We start from the raw sequence: 20,310 nt of genomic DNA on the forward strand, positions 1-20,310 counted from the left end.
CGGTGCTTCCCCCGCAGTCCCGCCGCGCTCCGCCGCGTCCCGCCCCTCCGGCACCGCCCCTTCCGGGCTCCCCGGCGCGGCCATCCCCCACCATGGCTGCGGCCGGGCGGCTGCGGCGGCGGCTGCTGCTGGCGGTGCCGTGGCGCTGGCCCCGCGGCCCCCGCCGCGGCGCTGCTGGCTGCCCGCCGGCGGGGCAGATCCGCGCCGCCTTCTTGCGCTTCTTCCAGGAGCACCACGGCCACCGCCGCCTGCCCTCGGCCCCCGTGCGGCCCCGCGGCGACCCGCGGCTCCTCTTCGTCAATGCGGGCATGAACCAGGTGCTCCCGGCGCGCCCCGCTCCCGCACGTCCCCGCCTCCGGCTCCCTGAGGCTTCCCGGAGGTCTCCAGAGGAGCGCGGCCCGCCTCCGGTGCCCCCTGTCACGGAGGTGTCCGGCCGTGCTCTGCGCTGACCGCGCCGCTGCCCTCCTGGTCGCCTCTCGCAGTGCCTTACTGGGGATATTCAGGAACTGCCAGGATACAGTCCTGTGCCGTGTGCTCTAGGGCGACCCTGTTTAAACAGGGAGGTTGGACCAGATGACCCACCACGGTGTTCCCTTCCAACCTGACCCATTCTGTGTCTGTGTTTCAGGAGCCCCGGGAATAGCCCCCCCGCTCTGGGTGGTATCTAGCAATAGCGGGTGTCTCTCATTTCCAGTTCAAGCCCATCTTCCTGGGCACGGTGCACCCCCGGAGCGAGCTGGCGCAGCACCGGCGGGTGGTGAACAGCCAGAAGTGCGTGCGTGCAGGAGGGAAGCACAACGATCTGGAGGATGTGGGCCGAGATACTTACCATCACACGTTCTTCGAGATGTTGGGGAACTGGTCCTTTGGAGATTACTTTAAGGTGAGGTGATAGGAGGAAACCCTCTCCAGGGGAAAACGTGGCCTTTCTTTCGGAGCTGTGCTGTAGTGCCATAGGACTCTCAGCAGAAGACATTTTGGTAAGCTCCTTATTACTCCTTGGGAGCTCTGTGGCCTGGAGCAGAAGTGGTCAGCTGGTGGGCTCTATCACTAAACATGCCCTCCAGACTCTCAAAGCACTCAGCCTGTCCAAGCTGTGAACAACACATAGAAATCGAAGTTCTCTGTGAGAATGCCGATGTAGACCATTTAATATGTTGAAAAGAGTTTACCAGTTTATTTGATGCTTATTACTAGAAAGTTTGATAAGGGAAGAAGGACAAAGGATGCTACTTTTTGTTAGTGAGTATATTTTTTCCTTGGAAAGAAAATAATCCATGGAACTCTGCTGGTAAACACATAGAAGTAAATAGTGCTGTGATCCTAGAGGTCTCCCAACAGTTTAGGAATGTCAGCTTTTCACAGGCAGCAGACAGCTGTCTCACTCTCCTCACCCTCATCCTGCTCTTTGAAATAAGCCTGAAGATTGGCAAGGGAGAGAGCAGCTGAAATTAACTTCTTTGGTGTTCCACTCCCATTCTAAAGAGCCTTCCTGCATCACTATGCATCCTGGCTTACAGTGCTTCATTTTTGTTCCCTACCTGCTCAGGAGGAGGCATGTAGCATGGCCTGGGAGCTCTTAACAGAGGTCTACGAGATCCCCAGAGATCGTCTCTATGTCACCTATTTTGGTGGAGACCCCACCTTGGGGCTGAGTGCAGATGAGGAGTGCAGGGATGTATGGCTCCGCCTGGGGTAAGTGTGTTAGAGAAAGGTTCTGACCAGCTGGTGCTGACATTTCAATCTCCACAGTTTCCCATGTAATCCTTAGTTGATGTAGGGGCCAAAAGTTTTGAATTTATTTCATTTTTGTTTTGGGCTGTTAAAAGTCAGCTCGGCTCTGACTAGGACACTTGACCTTTAAGCTCATTCTCAGGTGGTAGCACTGGTGGAACTATGTGCCTAACACTGGCTGGCCTGGATGAAGTGTGTGAAGTATCTTCAATGCTTTGCTTTCTCTGCACTGTGAGCTGTGGAGAGCATGTTCTCTGAAAGCTAGCGATTGCTAGTGAGAGGGTGAAGCCATTACAGAGCACTGCTGTGCTTTGGAAGCTTTTTCCAGGCTCTGTGTGGGCTCTGAACCCAAGGCAGCCAGCTCTGTGCTACTGTTGGTGTACAGCCTTGTCAGCTGTGATCAAGTCTTGCCTCTGCTCCAAGGAGGAAGGTGCTTCACAGACCCAGTGGAGAGCGTATCTCTGTCAGCAGGGGCCAGGCTGTGTTTGCCAGTTGTTCTAGGTGAAACCTGTCTGGTTTTGTTCTTGCTAAGGAGAGTAATTATGTGGGAACAGAAGTAGAGGAATTCTAGTATGTTTGCTTATTGAGTCTGTGGTGGGAAGAAAGTATTCCTCCCTCCCAACTTTCTATGTGATCTACGCTACTTTGTGGTTTGTGTCTATGCCTCAGCGCTGCCACCTGTGTTTGCCTTTCCAGGGTGCCTTCCAGTCATGTGCTTCCTTTCCCGTTGAAGGACAACTTCTGGGAGATGGGGGACACAGGTCCCTGTGGTCCATGCACAGAGATCCACTATGACCATGTGGGTGGTGGCAGAAATGCTGCAGCACTGGTGAACCAGGGCAGCCCTGATGTAGTGGAGATCTGGAACTTGGTCTTCATGCAGTACAGCAGGTACTAGGCATCTTGTCTGAACTCCAGAGCCTTTCCCCCTTGCCTGACTCCAGAATCATATGTGTATACTCTCAGACATCTCACTGCTCTCCATAAGCAAGAGGGAAGCTGGGGTGATGTTCCCATGTGGCTATTGGTCTGCTTTGCTTTATTTGCCCTGTCCTCCTTCAGCCTATGCTGTCTATTCTCCCTTAACTGCTGCATTCCAGAGGTCTCTTGAGATTTGCAGCAGCCCAGAGAAACCTGCAGAAGGAAGAGAAGACCTTTGGCCCTGTCAGGGAAGGCCTTTTTCCTTACATTACAGCCTATCCTGACTGTTTGATGGTCAGATCCTGGCTGTTTGACAATGCCAAGGCAGGCTGTTGTTAGTCTGTTCCTATGCTTCCTTTTGCTGGGTCTCCCACTGTTTCCATCCCCTGTCCCTCTCCCATTCTCTTTGATTTACCTGCTCTTTTTGGTTTTTTTTCCATTAACTGACCCTTGCTTCTCTTTTGCCTTTTATTTTTCCTGCCTGGCTGACAGAGAGGTGGAGGGGAATCTGCTTCCCTTGCCGCAGCACCATGTGGATACAGGAATGGGTCTGGAAAGGCTGGTGACAGTTCTGCAGAACAAACGCTCCAACTATGACACAGATCTCTTCACTCCCATCTTGGATGCCATTCACAAGGTGATGGTGCTTCTGTTCAGAGTCACAGCTCAGCAAAAGATCCTTGAATGCAGACTGCTTGCCTGGTACCATAGTACAGCCTTCTCTACATGCCATATTTTGAGATGGTTATATCTTGAGAGGAGATTATGTCTGGCCAGGTCCAGAGCAACATTTCAGAAAAACTGGGGAGAATTTCAGGTTGGAAATCTGCTGGATTATTGGCATTGCTGATCCATTTTTCCTCCAAAATTTCTTAAATTTCTCAGTGCCAAGGCATTGGCTGACCTGTGTTAGGTACAGAAGTCTTGGTTTATAATGCTATAGAAGGATTTAATGGGTACATGTAGATGCATGAGGTTCAGAGGTAGTTGAGGAACATGATGTCAAGTGTGAATGGCTGCCTCTTGCATTGAAACTTCTGCATCCATTGATTTCTGCTAATTTATATTCCTACATTCTCTTTTAGAACTGTGGGGCACCCAGATACCAGGGTCTGGTCGGGGCTGCTGATGTTGGGCGTGTGAACATGGCCTACCGTGTGGTGGCAGATCATGTGCGCACCTTGTGCGTGTGCATCACTGATGGCATCTACCCAGGCTTCTCTGGAGCAGAGTAAGGACATAAGGAAATGGCATGGGGTGAAGGGAGTGAGGTCTAGAAAGGAATATGGACAGCCAGGGGAAAGGTTCTCTTGCAGGCCCAAGATAGGGAGTGTATGAGCTTTGGGAAGGCAGAAAGGTGAGAGCATGGAAAGGGTTCCAATCTGCAGACTCATCCTTGGATGGGTGTAGAATGTGGGGAGCAGCTGTCCTGTGCTGATGAATCAGACCAGAGGATCTGGGGGATGCTGGTTGTGGGAGCTGAGCAGGGAGGCAGGGATGCTCACATGGCTGCCTGACGAATCCTACCCTGTTTCCAGACTGGTGCTGCGCCGTATCCTGCGCAGGGCTGTCCGCTTTTGCTCTGAAGTCCTTCAGGCTCCACCTGGGCTCCTGGCCTCCCTGGTGCCTACTGTAGTGGAAGTGCTGGTGAGTAAAACTGCTGCCTTGGGGTAAAAAGATTATCACATGTGTCCTGTTCAGTCCCCATGTCCCTTTCCTGCACACTGTCAGGAGACAATGTTGGATATGAAGGTGCTCCAGGAGGATGTGTAGTTGATGCTATGAGTTGCAGCAGTAAAAATCTTTTGTCCCCTGATCATTTGTGATGGGAGGGAGGGAGCCTAGTGTGACCTTTGGTACAGTCAGCCCAAGCTGTAACATGTAAGTTTATGCAAGTGCACATTGCTGTTTCCGAGGGCAGTGACTTCCAAGGTGTTGTATCTGGAGAAAGCCATATGAAATGGTTAGTACTAACAGCATCTTCAAAGACAATGCTTTTTTCCTATTGTGATCTTCCTATTGTGAACAGATGGGTTTGCCAAGGGATGCTGTGCAGGGACTAGCAGAGGCCGGTCACAGGGAGATAGGCAGGAGATGGTCCATGTGTGATTCCTGCTCTGTGCTGGGGCTGCCTTCAAACTCACCTGCCTGAGAAACCTCTATGTTTGTGGTATGCTCTGAGATTCCCCAAGGGTGATGCTGAGGATGTTACCACTAACTGAGATTCACTCCACAGGGAGATGCTTATCCAGAGCTGACGAAGAATGCAGACCAGGTGAGCAATGTGGAATCCCTTGGAGAGGAACCTCCATCTCACTGTCTTTGTGAGACACTACTCTCAGGGGCAGCAGTCAGCCCTTCCTTGGGACTTAGCTGGAAGAGTTTGCATAGCCTCCTCCATAACCACGTTCTTGTGGGTGGGCTGAAATGTGCTGGGCACAAGAAGTATCTGTGGCAGATTTTTGTGTGGGAGCTCAACTAGATCCTTACCAGGGACTTCATGTCCTGGTGTAAGGCAGCTGTTGCTCTAAAAAAGCTACAGAAGTTCTTTTGTTGAGTGCAAGAACAGCCTGTCCTAGCCTGGGTACTCTTTTTTTAAAGTGGATTGGTAATTTAGGCTAGAACTGAGTTGCTTCTGCTGACAGCAGCTATGACAGACAACTTCTCTGGCTGTTCCAGACATAGAGTTGTAATTGGGTCACAGACGTGAATGTCTGACAGAGACCATTTGTCAACTTAAAGCCTTCCCCAGGTGTATGGCCAATATTTCCTTGACAGGAGTGGTGACAGAACGCACAATGACTTTGGCACTGTTTAATAGTGTATTGGAGACGTTGTGATGGATACTTGCAGAACAAAAAGTCTGGTTGATTTGCTTTGAGCTGACTGAGCAGGGCTGAGCTGAGCGGGGGAACTCCCTGAAGTGTTGTGGCTAACCCTTCTTGTGATCCTTGGGCAGATCATGGATGTCATCAATGAGAATGAGGCCGCGTTTCTGTCCTCCCTCGAGCGTGGGAGGCGCATCATCGAGCGGACAGTGCAGCAGATGGAACCCTCCACAAAGTTCCCAGGTCAGTCTCCCTCTGACAAGCTGCATTTAGAGATAGTTTGCTCCAGGTCCTCACATGCATTGCAGTCAAAACTGGTGGATGTCTGCCTCCCCCATGTATCTTTTGTGACTTCCTAGCCCCAGGTGGTGGAGCAGATGTTGCTCCTTTCTCCAAATTGCAGTTGTTTTCTAGTACTTTGTTCTCACAACAAACGGGGCACCAGGAAAGTTAGAAACATTCCCTTGCTGCTTTATTGACTGTTAACTAGGTCCTTAAAAGACACAGCTGAAAGGAGCGGCACAGAACCCAACCAGTGTGGCTGCCTGTCTAGATGTGCTGCGCTGAATTTCAGCAGGAATGGGGCTGTGGAACATCGTTAATATTTAATCCCATACAAGAATGGCATGGTGTCTCTTTCCCATTGCCAGTGCAGCTGCACACAACACAGGTGAACCCAGTTACCAAGGCACACACTAGATTGGTCCTGTCCAAATCTTGAGATGTCTTTGCTTTCTGTATTCACACAGAGTTCCTGTCCTTTTTGTCTTACAGCTGAAGTAGCCTGGTCTCTCTATGGGAATTTAGGATTCCCTCTGGATCTGATTGACTTGATGCTTGAAGAAAAGGGAATCAGTTTGGATTCAGCTGCCTTTAACAAACTTGCCCTGGATGATGCAAAGGTAAGAGGGAGACTCACTGTATCAGAAGAATTCAAAGCTTTCTCTCTCTCCTGCGAGCATGGAAGTAGAATCCCTTTCACTGCTGAGTCTCTTTGGATGCACCATAGAGCCGCATGGCTTGTCCCTGAAGAGGTCTGAAATAGCAGTGTCATCACAGTGCCTTTGCTTGTGAGTGTGGGAATGAGAAGTATTGGCTGGTGATTTTCTTCAGGTTGGTAGAAGTATGTTATGATGCTGGAGCAAAGGTTATAAGAGAATTATGTAGAGTGTTGCTGTGTGAGTCTACATGTAGTCCAGCTTCTCTCACAAAGGAGAGCCAGCTTAGAGAGCCCAAGGAGCAAACTATTTATGAAGAGTTTACAAAATATCCTTGGTCTCTGTAGTGCTGGAAGACTTGTGCTGCCCACCCACCTGGGCAGTAATTGGTTCAAGGCCTTACTCTCCTGAGCTTTAATGGCCTGGAAGTTTCACAGCTACACAGCAAGCTGTGCCGGGGAGGTTGTGTTAGCTGTCGCTTATGGCCTGGCTCAAGGCCAGCACAGAGTGGTATTGAGTGCTTGTGAGGTTTGAAGGAATGGAGTTGGTTTAGCAGTAGCCTCCATCGGCCTGGATCTAAACAAGCCTTATCCACAAAGGGGGAAGAAGTTGTTCCTAGACTATAGCACTAGTTACTGGTTCGTGTGCCCCCCCATGTCTCCCATCTAACTGTGCCTGTGCTCTGCTGCAGCGGAAGGCTGGAGGCCCACAGGGAGCGCAGCCAGAGAACACGAACACACACCTTGATGTGCACTCACTGGCTCAGCTGCGGAGCAGCAACGTGCCTGCCACGGATGACTCCCCGAAGTACACCTACACGCTGGGGCAGCACGGGCAGTACGGTAAGTGACCAGGCCCCACCTGTAAGGCAGGTTCTGCCTGAGGCTGCTGGAGTCCCTCTCAAGTCTGCTTTTACTACTTGACCCTCACGCATGCAGAACGTGTCTGTTGTGGTCCAGACTTGTCCACCTTGCTAAGCGCAACTTTTCTCTGCCCCTGTACCTCATCCCAAAGTAGGTGCTTCTCTTAGTGCTAAGTCTCTAGGAAGCCTTTGGGCTGGTGTCAAGGCTGTGAGCTCTGGGCTGGCACCACTGCGTGCAGTGGTGAAGAAGGGACTGTTGATTTTCTAGAGATGAATCTGTCTCCAGAAATTAGGCTTGTGGGTGTGTCTGCTCGGGAGAATAAAGGATAGTTACGCAAAGGGATTAGGTAGTTGTCTGAAACCGTGCCCTTGCTATTTCCGTGGCAGGCCACTAGATGCCAGCACAGGCTCTTTATTATTTAGGTTAACTGAGGTTGCTGATGCTCTAGGGAAAGCACGAAGATAAATCAGAGAGAGCAAGAGGTGGTGTGGCTGTCACAGACAATTAGAGATAGCCATGCACAACCAGCTCCCTCTTACCTAGTGTGCTGGTGGCAGCCCACACTAAGCAGAAAGTGAGGCAATTCGAGCTATATATACTACAGCAAGAGCACAATGGAGGAAAAACCCAGCAGTGACATTGGCTGAAATCTCCAAGCTAGAACTGTCCCACATCCTCAGCCTCTAAATCATGTAATAATTCAGGTTGAAGGGGATCTCTGGAGGTCCAATTTCTTGGTAAAAGGAACATCAGCTTCACAGTCAGATCAGGTTGCTCAGAGCTTTGTCCATTTAAGTTTTCAGTATCTTTAAGGACCGAGATCCCACAGCCTCTCTGTTCCTTGTTCTTTATCACTTTTAGTGTGAAAAGCTTTCTTCTCTACATACAGCCAGAATTTCCTGTACTCTAAATGTAGTCTCACAACTGCTAAATAGGGATGAATAACCTCTTTCTTTGACCTGCTGGTTATGTTTTTGTTCATACAGCCCAGCAGGTAGGCAGTCTTCCTTGCTGCAAGGGCACCCTGCTGGCTTGTGCCCAACTTGATCCCGAGGACCCCACGATTTCTGTCAGTCCATTTCTGTAGCCTGCTGAGATGCCTTAAAGGAGCCACCTAGTTCTTCAATGTATCAGCCAGGGCCTGCCAAGTCATTGCCATAAATGGGATATGGGTACATCCCACCTTGTCATGGATAGTCATTAATGAAGATGTTAAATGGTGTTGGCCCTAATATAAACCACAAGGTAGCTCTACTAGTAACTGAATATCAGTTGAACATTGAACTCCTGAGCAATTCTCTGTGGGGCCAGCTGCCCAGCTTATACACCCACCTTACGGTCCACCTCTCCAGTCCATATTGCCCAAATTTGGCTTCAAGGAACCTGCAGGAGAGTATGTTAGAAGCTTGCTGCATCAAGGAAGGTAACATCTGTGCTGTCCCTTGTCCACCATGTCTGTCATCTCTTCATAAAAGGCAGGTTTGCCAAGCTTGCCATATAGCAAGATGCAGATGTCTGTGCCACGTTTTCTTCTACCAGGCTTATGTGGAGCCAGATTGGGTGTCCTTGCCTATGTTTCTGCTACTCAGTAGTTCTGTCATTAGTTAAGTGAGGGGTGATTTAGTTCCAGTTAAGAGATCCTTCATCCTTTCTGCCAGTAGCTGTTCCTCTCCTACCAAGGCAAAGTGCCAGCTTTTAGTATAGCCTGGGTGTTGGCAGGGTTGGCATGGGGAAGTGATCCCTCCTTTCCTGTTGCAATCTAACAGGGTGTATGCACTAATTGTTGCCATCTTCTTCCCCTTGACAGAGTTCAGCCCATGCCAGGCCACTGTCCTGATGCTGTACAGAGATCAGTGTCTCCAGAAGGAGGTTGGGGCAGGGCAACACTGCGGTGTCATCTTGGACAGGACTAACTTCTATGCGGAGCAGGGTGGGCAAGACTCTGACCAAGGCTACATGATACGTTTAGGACAGCAGGTAAGGCCCTTTGCTGCCTCCCCCAAGGCTGCCATTACGGAGGCCGTGCAGAATTCCCCAAGTGATGAGCTATTTTACTATGTTAATTTGCAAGATGCTGATTCTTGACAGTTCCCTTGGCTTTGCATCAGGGTTCGTGTGGTGAGGCAGAAGCAGCAGTAACTTTACAGAGGTGTAGTTGCTGCTCTGGTTGTCTCTTCTTTGCAATTTCATCATCCTGGGGACGACTGTAAAGTCTTCTTATGTCTCCCTTCAATGTGCTGCATTCTTGCCAGCTGGGGGTGTAATGCTGAGAGAGGACAATCAATGATCAGAGAGTCCATGAGCTGAGTAACTTGTCTCTGGCCAGTCCTGGACAACTGCAAGCAGTGCCCAATCTGAGACCCAGTGGAAAATTTCTTATCACTCCCAGGAACACCAAGGAAGACCTCCACTTCTGCAGCATGTTCTTTCAGCCTTGCCAGAGGGAGAGCTTTGACTCTCTTATGGAAAGTTACACAGGTGCAGCTTTTTCTCCTTCCCACATTCCAGCTCTTGATAATCACCCTGGGCATTGATTCTGCCTTTTTAGCCTTGCAGAATGTGATAGTGCCTTGCTCAGCACTTCTCCCCAAGCTGAAGTGAGGATCTAGTTTCTGTTGCCAGCCCAGAGAGGCAGAATTGGCACCTTGGATGCCTGAGACAGGTGCCTTGGCAAATGCTGTCCATTTTCTCATGAACAAGCATCCTTGTTAAGAAAATTCATCAGCATGGGTGGTGTTACTGCCCCTCCACTGCAAGCTGGCAGCCTCAGCATGTTGTGCAAAGAGTGGCTGGCTGCAAGGAAGGTCTGAGGCACTCTGGTTACATTTGCAGCAAGCTTCTCTCTGCTTTTTCTGCCCGATCACTGTCTTTTAGGAATCAATGGGTATTGTGTTTCCCAGTTGGATCAAGCAGATACCTAGCACAGGTATTTGGATTTTTCCCTGTGTCCTAACTCATCCTTCTGTCTCTTTGCTCAGGATGTACTCTTCCCTATAGAGTCAGTTCACCTCTGTGGTGGCTACGTGATCCATGCAGTCACTGCTGTGGAAACCCTGCGTGCTGGTGACCAAGTGCAGCTCTTTGTGGATGAGGTGATAACTCACTGCCCTTAACCTTTTCCTTGTGATGTCCTGAGTAGCCTGGGCACAGCATATCTTTGTCCCTTGTATTCTTGAGTATTGTAATGTGCAGTGGGAAGGAAACATTATAAGTGACTCTGTAATTTTCTGTGAGCCATTTGATCTGTCCAAAAGTATCCAGCCTACCCTTTGCTTTTTTGCAGAGGTGATCCCATAGGAAAAGAAGTCAGATCTTCCCTGCGACATAATTAATCTGACGGCTGTACTACCCATTGTTTTTCCCCATTTTCTCCCATCCCTTCACATGCAGCCTTTCCCTTATCTCTTCATGCCATCCCCTGCTCCCCTGAGCTGTGGAGAACCAGCACTCCCTGCCAACACCCTGTCTGTGCTTTCAGGCCCAGCGTCTGGCCTGCATGACCAACCACACCGCTACCCACCTGCTGAACTTCGCGCTCCGGCACGTCCTGGGTGACAGCACGGAGCAGCGCGGGTCCCATGTGACGGCAGAGCGGCTGCGCTTCGACTTCGATACCAAGGTGACTCTGAACATCAGTTTCCTTCTCTCAGCAGTACCAACATTCCAGTACTGGCCTTCTCTCCAGGGATTTTTCACCTCTCACCATAATGACTCCTTTGGAGACGGGTCACATTTTGTCTGAGTGATGAAGCCTGGCCCTCTGGATGTGATGAGGTCTGCTTTGCATTGACTTGACCCTGAGCAGGGCTTGCTGAGGGCATGAATGGGCATCAGAAGGAAAACACTTAGCAAGGCCAGTGGTTGTGGGACTGACATGAAATAGTGTAAAGGGGACTTTGAGAGATGGTGCTTGGCTGTGGCACATATCTGGTGTGGACATCCAGGTAAGAGTATTTGGGAATTGAAAGCTGTCTGGTCAGGCTGAGTGCTGGCCCTGGTAACCTGTCACTTGTTGCAGTATTTCTCCTGAAGGCTTTGGCTGATGCTCTTGCATCAAAAATCCTTAGTGGGGAGGAGGGAATGGGAGGGCCATGATGCTCACAGAGCCTTTCTACAAATAGAGAAGATGAGACACAGGGGAAGAGTGGTGTGCCCAAGCTGAGCCACCCGGCGGCCCTGCCCCACTTCTCCTCCTTCATTCTGTTCCTCTCAGGAGGCTTCTCCTGAAGGTGGCTGATTTACTTCCTCAGGGCCCTGTGACTGTGGAGCAGCTGCAGCAAGTGGAGCAAGTGGTCCAGGACATGATCAAAAGAAATGAGGTTGTGCACATGGCTGAGGTCCCCCTCACACTGGCAAAAAGAGTTCAGGGACTCCGTGCAGTGGATGAGGTATGACTGGATAGCAGCACACGTCTTTATGAACCTTCTCCTTCAGCAGGAATCATCTGGGACACAAGAGATGTTGACTCAACGTGTTTCTGCAAGGGAATTGACTCCCAAAACTGAGAAAGGAAAAATGGGACAGAGATGAGATCTCGGGACACTGTGTTGTAAAACATGGAGGCTGGTGATGCGTAGGCTTTCTACTCATTCAGTTGGACCAAAAGCCTGCAGTGTCACCCAGCTGTTTCTTTCTCCCCATGGTGGCTGGTTGTGGGGGAGAAGTGCTGCCCCTGACTCTGGGGCTATTCTAGAATAGGGCAAAAATGAGGGAGACACCTGAAGCCATGTAGTTAGTCTGTAAGTGCCCCTGAAGGACCATGTTGTTAGCTGCTGATCCCTGTCTCCTCTGTCAGGGGTATCCAGATCCAGTGAGGATAGTGTCTCTGGGGGTCCCTGTGGAGAGTGTGCTGACCCGTGACTCCGAGGCTGCAATGCAGACCTCTGTGGAGCTCTGCTGTGGGACGTAAGTGACTTTTATTTGCAGTGAGAAGGCATGTTTTTAGGCACTGGTGGCTGAGGTTAGAGACGTCATTGCAAGCTCAACTCCCTGTCCTTGTGAAACTAAGTGTCCTCACTGGGAAGGTGTCGTGAGGACAAGATGGGTTAGTTGTGAAGCTTTGGAAGTCCCAGGGTGAGCAGACTTTAATGAAATGCAAAGCATTTTCCTTACTTCATAGTCTGAACCCAATCTAGAAGCCACAGGTCACCAGCAGGGTGTGGGAAAGGTGTGTGTGGCCTGTCACACCAGTGCTTTGCCTTTGGGGACGCAAGGAGGGCTGGGGACCCAGCTGGAGACTCCAAGATAGTTGTGCAAACTTGAGACTGCTCTGATTATTTTAATTAACTATCTTCACCCTCTTCTGCTTTTAGCATTAATGGGAGTAGAAGAAGAGTTAATCAGTCTTAGGACAGTGCTGAAAAAAAGAACAGCCAGGAACAAATTGGCCTTTGAGCAGATAGAGCTGAGAATGAGCAATTTTCTAGCCATGAGATCATTCTTGTAGGAGTAGTGGGACAAGAAACTGCATGGGAGTAGAGATGATCAATTTTTGTGAAGCTGTCTGAAATGATTACTTGTGGTAACAGTACCTGAGACACCGTAGTTTTCATATCCAGTGCTAAATAACCAAGAAGGAAAGGGAAAGTTGTCAGAGCCCCGAAGACTGCACAACTATCCTTTGAATTGAGTCTACTGGCCAGGCTGTGAGCCAGCCTGACAAGAGAGTGGTGGAATTGGAGCATAAGATTACTTTCCACAAGGTTTAGTAGCAGCTGAGTAGAAGAGCAAAATCCCAGTTTATCCCACTGCTGACAGAAAGTAGAGGAAAGGAAGGCAGAGCTTGGCTATTATGCACCATTGACAGAACCCTGCTGGGCAGGTAGCACAAACGTTCCTGTGGAGTACCCTCAATGCTGCTGTCTCTTTCCTGACAGGGTGCCATCAGGATTTTAGGGATGGGAAGAGATTCAAGATATTGGGATGGGGAAGGGGCTCCTGGACTTCAGACTTCCTTAAAAAGAAAGCAGGCTTACTGATTTCCATTTCCAGAGAGTAGCTTGTTTTATTTCTTGTTCTCTGCTGACTTTTTAGGCACCTTCTACAAACAGGATCTGTGGAAGATCTGGCCATCATCAGTGAGCGTCAGCTCGTTAAAGGGATTAGCCGTGTCATTGCAGTGACAGGGAGTCAAGCCAAACAGGTAAGAAAGAGGGAACTGAGATTTCTGCCATGTCAAGGCAATGCCATAAGGACCAAACTTTGTAGGTTCCTTATAGACAATTAGCTCCATACTGCTTTGGTTGGAGCCTCCCTGCTGTGCTTGATCTGGCTTCCTCCTTCACCTTTGGACTCAGCTGTGCTGCTCTACCTCACCATTCATCTCTCTTACCCCCATCCTAGTCTTCTGTCTCCTTGACCTTCATTCTTCCACCAGACCTACTTTTCCAAGATAAAAATTTGGCACAAAATATCAGAAAGCCTCTGGTCTATAAATTTCAGTCCCTGGGTAGACACTTAAAGCTGTGATCCTTTGTGGATTGGTTTCACCTCCTGCCTATCACAGTTGGATTTGCACTTTATGGCCTCATTCTTACAGCCCTTTTGCTTCTTTTTTTTTGTCTTTTTCTTGCTAAGCTGTGGTTCTGGTCTGGCTGGGTCTGTATGAAAAATAAGCAACCTACTATTGTGTTCGTGAGATCACTCTGTCCTTTAATACCTGAAAGTGTCGGGTGCCCCACAAGCTTGTTCATTTCCTTTAAGGCTGCAGTCAGAGGAGAGTGACTCATAGTCAGTGGAATTGGAAAGACTAAAGGCAAAGCCCACCTCTGCAAATCTGTTACTTTTTGTCTGGCTGTCCACTGTGCATTTGTGTCCCAGTGAGGCTTTTGTTTGTGCAGAAGAACAAAAAGCTGCAGGGCACATCTGCATGCTTTGCTGGAAATGCTGAATTGGAGAAGCCTCCAAGAGGAGCTCTGTGGATGTGTTAACATCCAAGGGATGACTGGAAGCATGAGGGAATGAACTGAAACAAGGGTTGTGTACCCTAGCTAGGCAGAGCAGTCCTCAGTTTTCACAGCTTTTCTTATATGCTCTCTGCTGTCCTGGTCTAAAGTCTCACAGGACCATCATGGGTACAGAGATCTGGCAGGAGGAAACGCTCCAAACCAGAAGGATTGTCACTGATGAGAAAAGCCTGTAATAGCTTTTCTTTTTTTAATTAATAGTAGCATTGCTGTTGGGGAAAGCAATAAGAAATATAATAAGGTAGATGAACTGAGGAAAGATGCTTGAACAGCTGATAAGGTTTCTTTTAGTTTTAGTGTTTCTTTTGTTTCTTCAGTCAGTAGTTTCAAGATAGCATTTGCTAATAGTTCTAAGATGCAGATGGAGCTCCCCAGTTTTTCCTCAATGAAATCATGATGATTGGGTGCAAGATAGTGAGGAAACATAAATGCTTGACAGCTTGGTCCCTGGGGTGTAACCATCTAGTGATGGTTGCAAATCTGGAGCAGAACGTTCTATCTCAGAGTCTTGTGGGAACAGTCATTCTTAAAACATCTATAGGTGTCTTTCCACTGGATCCTGAGCAGCACTTCAGTGTTTATGACCCTGCTGCCTCCCTACTTTCTCCATTCCTGCTCATTTTTTCTGCTGCTACATTTCAAGCTTGCATTCTTTCTATCTCTCCAGGCCCGGGAAGTAGGCCAGTGCTTGGCTATGGAAGTGGACTCTCTCTCCCTACGAATGAAGCAGAGGAGCACCTCTATTTCTGAGATGCAGAACCTCTCCAAAGAAGTGGGCCAGCTGACCAAAGTAAGGACCACGCTCCCCAACAGAAAGATCCTGCCATGGGCTTTATACACTTGAGGCACATGAATTTTTCCCTATCAGAGTCACATGTTACCATGGTCAATAGCAAGGGCAAATTGCTGCCTGCTATTGCAGGATTTTTACCAGTGCCCAGGTGCCTCTGTTGTAGATGGCCAGCTGAAAAAGAAAGCTACTTACCACAATGACTAGCTGGCCTGATCACATGGGCTGTAGGAAAGTCTGAAAATAGGCCAGGCTCCAGCCTGACCTCCCAGAGAACTGGCAGTTTATGTCTAGAGGTACAGTTTAATGTTATTACACAGGAAATTGTCTTGCAGGTAGTGTGCAGCACTGCAATGCCCCAGTGGCAAAGAAAAGAACTACAGGCCATCCTCAAAGCGCTACAGCGAACGGCCAACACAGCCATCAAGAAACTGGAGCTGCAGCAGGTACTGAGGCAACAGCACACCGGTGGCAGGACAGAGCCTTTCTCCCAGCTGTGTGAATATTGCTGTGGCTTCCCACTTGTGTTTGTATTCTGCCAATTTACATTAAAAGCCCTTTGGAAATGCTTATTGGTGACTTAAGAGATATCAGCAAGAACTATCCCTTTCTTACAAGTAGAAGCACCTTGCCACAGAAGCCTTCCTGAGACGTGTGGTGGTGTATAGGTCCACGAGAGGCTGGAGACTGAATGGGTCACTGTCTATACTGCTTTTGCCAGGGGTTCATCTATGCTTGCTTTCAAGGAAGGAGGGCTGTACAGGTCTCCACATGAAGATTTCAGTCTGCCAGTCTGACTTTTGCTGTCATACATCTCCCTTCTGTCCCACAGAGCACCACTTGCATTCCCTTCGTATATTTGTTGCATGCGTATATCCCCATCCAGCCTACCTTGTACCACCTGTAGCCCTTCAAAGTGCTGTGTGTTTCTCCCTCCAGGCTGAAAAGAAGGCACAAAGCCTGCTAGCAAAACATTGCAACCAACCTGTCATCATTGATACTGTCCCAGCTGATTCCCTCTCTGTGAGTAATCCACATTCCTTGTTGGCCCAGTGGTACCTCAGATGCTGCAAACAGTAAGAAGGAATTGCTGGGCACATTTTCTGCTGGATACCAGTCTCCTTTGCTGTAGCCTGACCCGCCTTCTCCCTGTTTCTTCCAGATCCTAATGAAGGTAGTGAATCAGCTGTGTGACAAGTCTCCTGACACATCGGTCCTGCTGCTCAGCCCTCAGGCTTCCGGTGAGGTGCTCTGTGCCTGTCAGGTATCCAAGGTAAGCAGAACCCTGGTAGAGACATGAGGAACCTGCCTGCAAGGGGACATTCAGAGTACTCCACTGTCCAAATGACTTTTCTGTGTCTCTTCCCCAGAACCGCCTCCCCTCGTTCTCCGCTGCTGACTGGGCCATGGCTGTGTGTACGCAGATGGAAGGCAAGGCAGGAGGCTCTCCCATCGTTGCTAAGGGCAGTGGGAATGCCAAAGGCATGCAGGGAGCCCTGACTACTGCACTGGAGTTCGCTCACAGTAAACTGTGATGCTTTAGTGCCAGGACAGCTGTATGCACCCAGCTGCAAGCTATGTGTACACTTGATATCGAACACGTACTTCTGCCGGTCTGAAACGTTTAACAGCTCCCACACTGAACATTGCTGCTACCGCTGAATTGGAGCACTTGACTTCTGACCATCCAGGATCAGCAGAGACCCTGCTCCTGATCCCACTGACAGAACAATGCTGCTTGTTCTTCAGCATGAGCATATGGGAATTGAGCCTTGGAAAGCACTAGTTGCAACAGCAGGTCCTTCTCTTGGAAAAGTGCAGTTTTTGCCACAAGACCAGCATGGAGACTCTGTGAGAACATGGGGAGATGGCACAGTGTTATCCTAAAGCCATTAAAGGGTAGAGAGTGTCTGATCCCCTGATGTTCCTTGTTAGCTGTGCCATTTTTTTCTGTTCTGGCAGAGGGGTTCATTCTATCCCTGCAAGCCTGGAAGTTAGCACACACTTGTGTCTAAGAGGTCCCATCCTACTGCAGAACTCGGGACACCTCTCTGACTAAAAATGCTATTGCAATTTAAAAATGGGAAGAGAAATCCCACCTTGCTCGTGGGCTCAGGCTTGTTAGGCTATGCAGTGCATAGTGCTGAAGCCTGTCCTCAGAGTGGAGGGAACAGAATCATCCCAGTTTCCACCTCTTTGTCTTGGATGAACATTCCTATCCCTGTTTCTTCCTCGTAACTCCTTCCTTCTGGTTTCTTACCAGCTCCTGCCTAAAAATCACCACTGATCTGGTGAATTGTGTGAATGTTGCTGTGTCGCAGCGTGTAAGTCCCTGCAGCAAGACACCTAGTCTTGAGGTGAGCAGGTGTCTCTCTCATAAACTGGTCATTTTTCACAAGCAGTAGCAGACCCAGCAAATTCAATTCATAAAGACATTTCAGGCTTCATTGTTAGAGTGATGTCTAGAGCTCCTGGCCAAAGCACCATTATTTGAGATACAGTTTTGACCTAAATAGAGATCACAAGCTGAGGTAGCTGAGGCAAAGGTGCAGTGGGATAGTGATACAAGCAGGTTTCACTGTGAGAGCAGCAAGAGCAGCCTGACAGGGATGAATTTCACCAGCAGGTAGGGTTGCCTGGCACTGTGAAGGGAGGTGGAGGAGGCAGTAGCTGCCTGCTTTTGGGGAGAGGGGGCAGGGTTAGAAGCATGTGATGCTGATGGATGGGTAGCAGGCAATGGCTGTCACACAGATAAGGGTTGGTGAAGAGGATGTAGAGGGGAATGGTCCAGTGTCCTAATGAGAGACTTCCCACTTAGCTGTCTGCCTCAGGGAAGGAGGGTGAATAGTTGCTGTGAGCAGAGCCTCATTTTCCTTCTCTCTTCAACAAACAGCTCATTTTGGGGGGAAAGAAAGGGATGTGGACTTAAGGGGCATCGCTAGCAGACAAGGGGCTTTCTTCCCTGTCTCAGAGGTTTGGGCTCTCCAGGCCAAAATCTCATATGGGGCTTAATGTGGCTCCTACTCATCTTCGTGAAGTGCCAGCTGCTGTTTTGCATGGATTAAGTGCCAGATATAAATGTGAGGACTCGGAAGAAGCTCTTTAGGGGCTGGTGGTGCTCCCACTGTCCTCCCCTGCTCCCCCAAAGCACTGATGGCTGCAGCAAGAGTGCAGACCTTAAGCCTTTGGTTCAGTAAATGTTGCTTCCAGCCAGGGAGCTTAAGGCAGATCTTGTGGCAAAGGGGTCTGTGAGCCAAGGTCTCTGGACATCTGCCCTTGCTGCCATGAGTTCAGCCATCAGAGGGGTGCGCAGGCCCCTTTCTTTCATCACCCTGACAGTGGGGCAGATTGCTGTTCGCCCCAGACTCTCTCTGCTCTCCTGTATGCTGTAGCAGAGCAGCTTGGTGCTTTCTCAAATCTCTTTCCACTTATGAATGCAGAGGTACTTCTGGTGCTCATAAGATCTCTCCAAGGAACCTGAGCCCTGGGGAGAGCTGAAAGATTTAGCCCAGGGCTTTGGGGACCTTGTGACAAGGCCGGTATGGTGCTGGAGAGCATGTGTGGAATCCCAGGGAATGGTTCGTGCCATCAGCTGAAAGCAGCGTCAGTGCTCAGTGTTGCACAGCTCCTGTGTTTCACTTGGGCCACAACAGTACCACGTGTGGGAAGGGGAAGGAGTGCTCTGTCTTACAGGGAAAGCACTTCCCCAGAGTGATTTTGTGTTACTGTATTAATAGCTGCTACAGGAGATGATGTCTCCTTTCTGTATTGGAGAGTAGGTGTGAGGAGGAGGAAAGGAATGCTGGGTTGAGCTGCTCCTGCACGATGCTCCAAAAGCAGAGCTTGAGCTTGCCAGCAGCAGCCTTATGTAATTAACCCTCTTTGTCTTGAGTGGTAGCTTAAAAACCGCTGACCCCTCGTAGAATTTTGTCCAGCCCCTTAAAGGGCAGAGGTCTGGGCACTGACCTTCAAGGTAATGCCTTTACTGATGGGGAAGTTGAGCCATTGTCATCATTCCCTGGAGGGCCAAAGGCTGCTGCCACAGAGGCACCGTGGAGCAGTGGCTCTAGGGGCCATTGGAAGGAGGTCCATCTCGCCTGTGGGAACTGTTATGCTCTCAGCACCGTGTGAAGAATGGGCAGCAAAGGCCTGATGCCTTGGCACTCCAGCTCTGTTTGTCCCCTCCTGTGTTCCATGAGAAAAGTGGCTTCCTGTTCTTATGGTATTTGCAGCAGTCCCAGTACCCACTGCACTCAGGGCTGCTGCATCTCCTGCACCACCTTCCTATAAACCTTAAAAAACACCTAGTCAGCAAGCAGGGCTGCAGCCTGCTGCTGGGGCACTGGCTCTTCTGCCTCAGCCAGGGCAGTCTTGGGGAGCCCATTTTCTTTCTCCTTCTCTGCTGCTCTTGGCTTTTATGAACATGAAAATCGTATTTCCCTTCCCCTTTCTGAGCCTGCAAGGATTGGTGGAATTACAGCATAACCAGGTCATGATCCTACTAGATCTTATAAGCTCAGTTACACTAAAACTGCTCTGTAATCAAAGAAGAAAAAGGATTTTACCCTACCAAAGAGTGGTTCTGTGGAGGCACTTATGGTGCCCCATCACCTCGAGCTGGTAAAGTGGGTTGCTGTAGTAGAAATGCTGGGATCTGTGCTGCAGCCATGCCAGGCCAGCACCGATCCTAGGAGAGAGCATTTCCTGTTCTGGTGAGCCCCCAGTACACAGACTTATATCCTGTCCTCCTTTTTCCCTGCTGCAGAGGGACAAGACATTCACATCCCATGCTGGAGCTGCAGTAGTTACCACATTTCTGCCTGGCATGCCCTGCGTGTCAGGAGCAGGGCAAGCAATGCTCAGGTGGGGGGACTTCAGGGAATGAAACACAAGTTTGAAATACAGTTCTCTGGCCCAAATAGCAGCCTGTGTTCCCTTACAGCCATCAAGGATCTAAGGTGCAAGCAGCATCCTGGGCAAACATTTGCAACTCCGAACACATGCACACAGAAGAGACAGCAGGAAGTGGGGAAACTAATTAAAAGACAAAAGCGTTTTTGCTGCGATCAGGTGCTGTCAGGTTGGCAACACCTCAGTAAGGCCAGATGGACCCTGAGGTCCCTTAAGGGCACCTGCAATGCAAGAGCTTGCTGGCCTCAACCCCAAGCAAACTCCCTGACATCAGCAAAAGGGGAGCAGAAAGTACTTGGGTGTCTCTTCTGACCCACTTTGCTCCAGGAGCTTCAGTCTCAGTATCCTGGGCTGCAGCAT

At 49.6% G+C, this 20,310-nt stretch overlaps 1 protein-coding gene across 2 annotated transcripts; it reads left to right on the top strand.

The window, feature by feature from the left end:
- Positions 1-84: 84 nt before the first annotated feature.
- On the top strand, positions 85-16,961 carry AARS2 (alanyl-tRNA synthetase 2, mitochondrial). Of its 2 annotated transcripts, XM_050314565.1 has the most exons (22): positions 85-317; positions 695-883; positions 1,550-1,695; positions 2,431-2,625; positions 3,148-3,292; positions 3,741-3,886; positions 4,194-4,302; positions 4,892-4,930; positions 5,615-5,726; positions 6,258-6,385; positions 7,113-7,263; positions 9,092-9,261; positions 10,263-10,376; positions 10,763-10,903; positions 11,535-11,672; positions 12,080-12,189; positions 13,318-13,426; positions 14,917-15,039; positions 15,375-15,485; positions 15,979-16,062; positions 16,202-16,312; positions 16,410-16,961. In XM_050314565.1, exons 1-22 carry the CDS (start codon positions 93-95, stop codon positions 16,572-16,574), a joined length of 2,961 nt encoding a protein of 986 aa, XP_050170522.1. In that variant the 5' UTR covers positions 85-92; the 3' UTR covers positions 16,575-16,961. The 2 variants fall into 2 exon arrangements, with proteins under 2 accessions (XP_050170522.1, XP_050170523.1); XM_050314566.1 differs by lacking the exon at positions 4,892-4,930.
- Positions 16,962-20,310: the final 3,349 nt, after the last annotated feature.

Source organism: Myiozetetes cayanensis, unplaced genomic scaffold, assembly GCF_022539395.1.
Source record: "Myiozetetes cayanensis isolate MyiCay16 unplaced genomic scaffold, myiCay2020 scf2-11, whole genome shotgun sequence".
Classification (NCBI taxonomy): domain Eukaryota; kingdom Metazoa; phylum Chordata; class Aves; order Passeriformes; family Tyrannidae; genus Myiozetetes; species Myiozetetes cayanensis.

Coding starts and splice junctions, on each gene's coding strand:
- AARS2 (XM_050314565.1), top strand. CDS start 93: ATGGCTGCGGCCGGGCGGCTGCGGCGGCGGCTGCTGCTGGCGGTGCCG. Junction 12,190..13,317: donor GTGGAGCTCTGCTGTGGGAC/GTAAGTGACTTT, acceptor CTGACTTTTTAG/GCACCTTCTACAAACAGGAT. Junction 15,486..15,978: donor AGAAACTGGAGCTGCAGCAG/GTACTGAGGCAA, acceptor TTCTCCCTCCAG/GCTGAAAAGAAGGCACAAAG.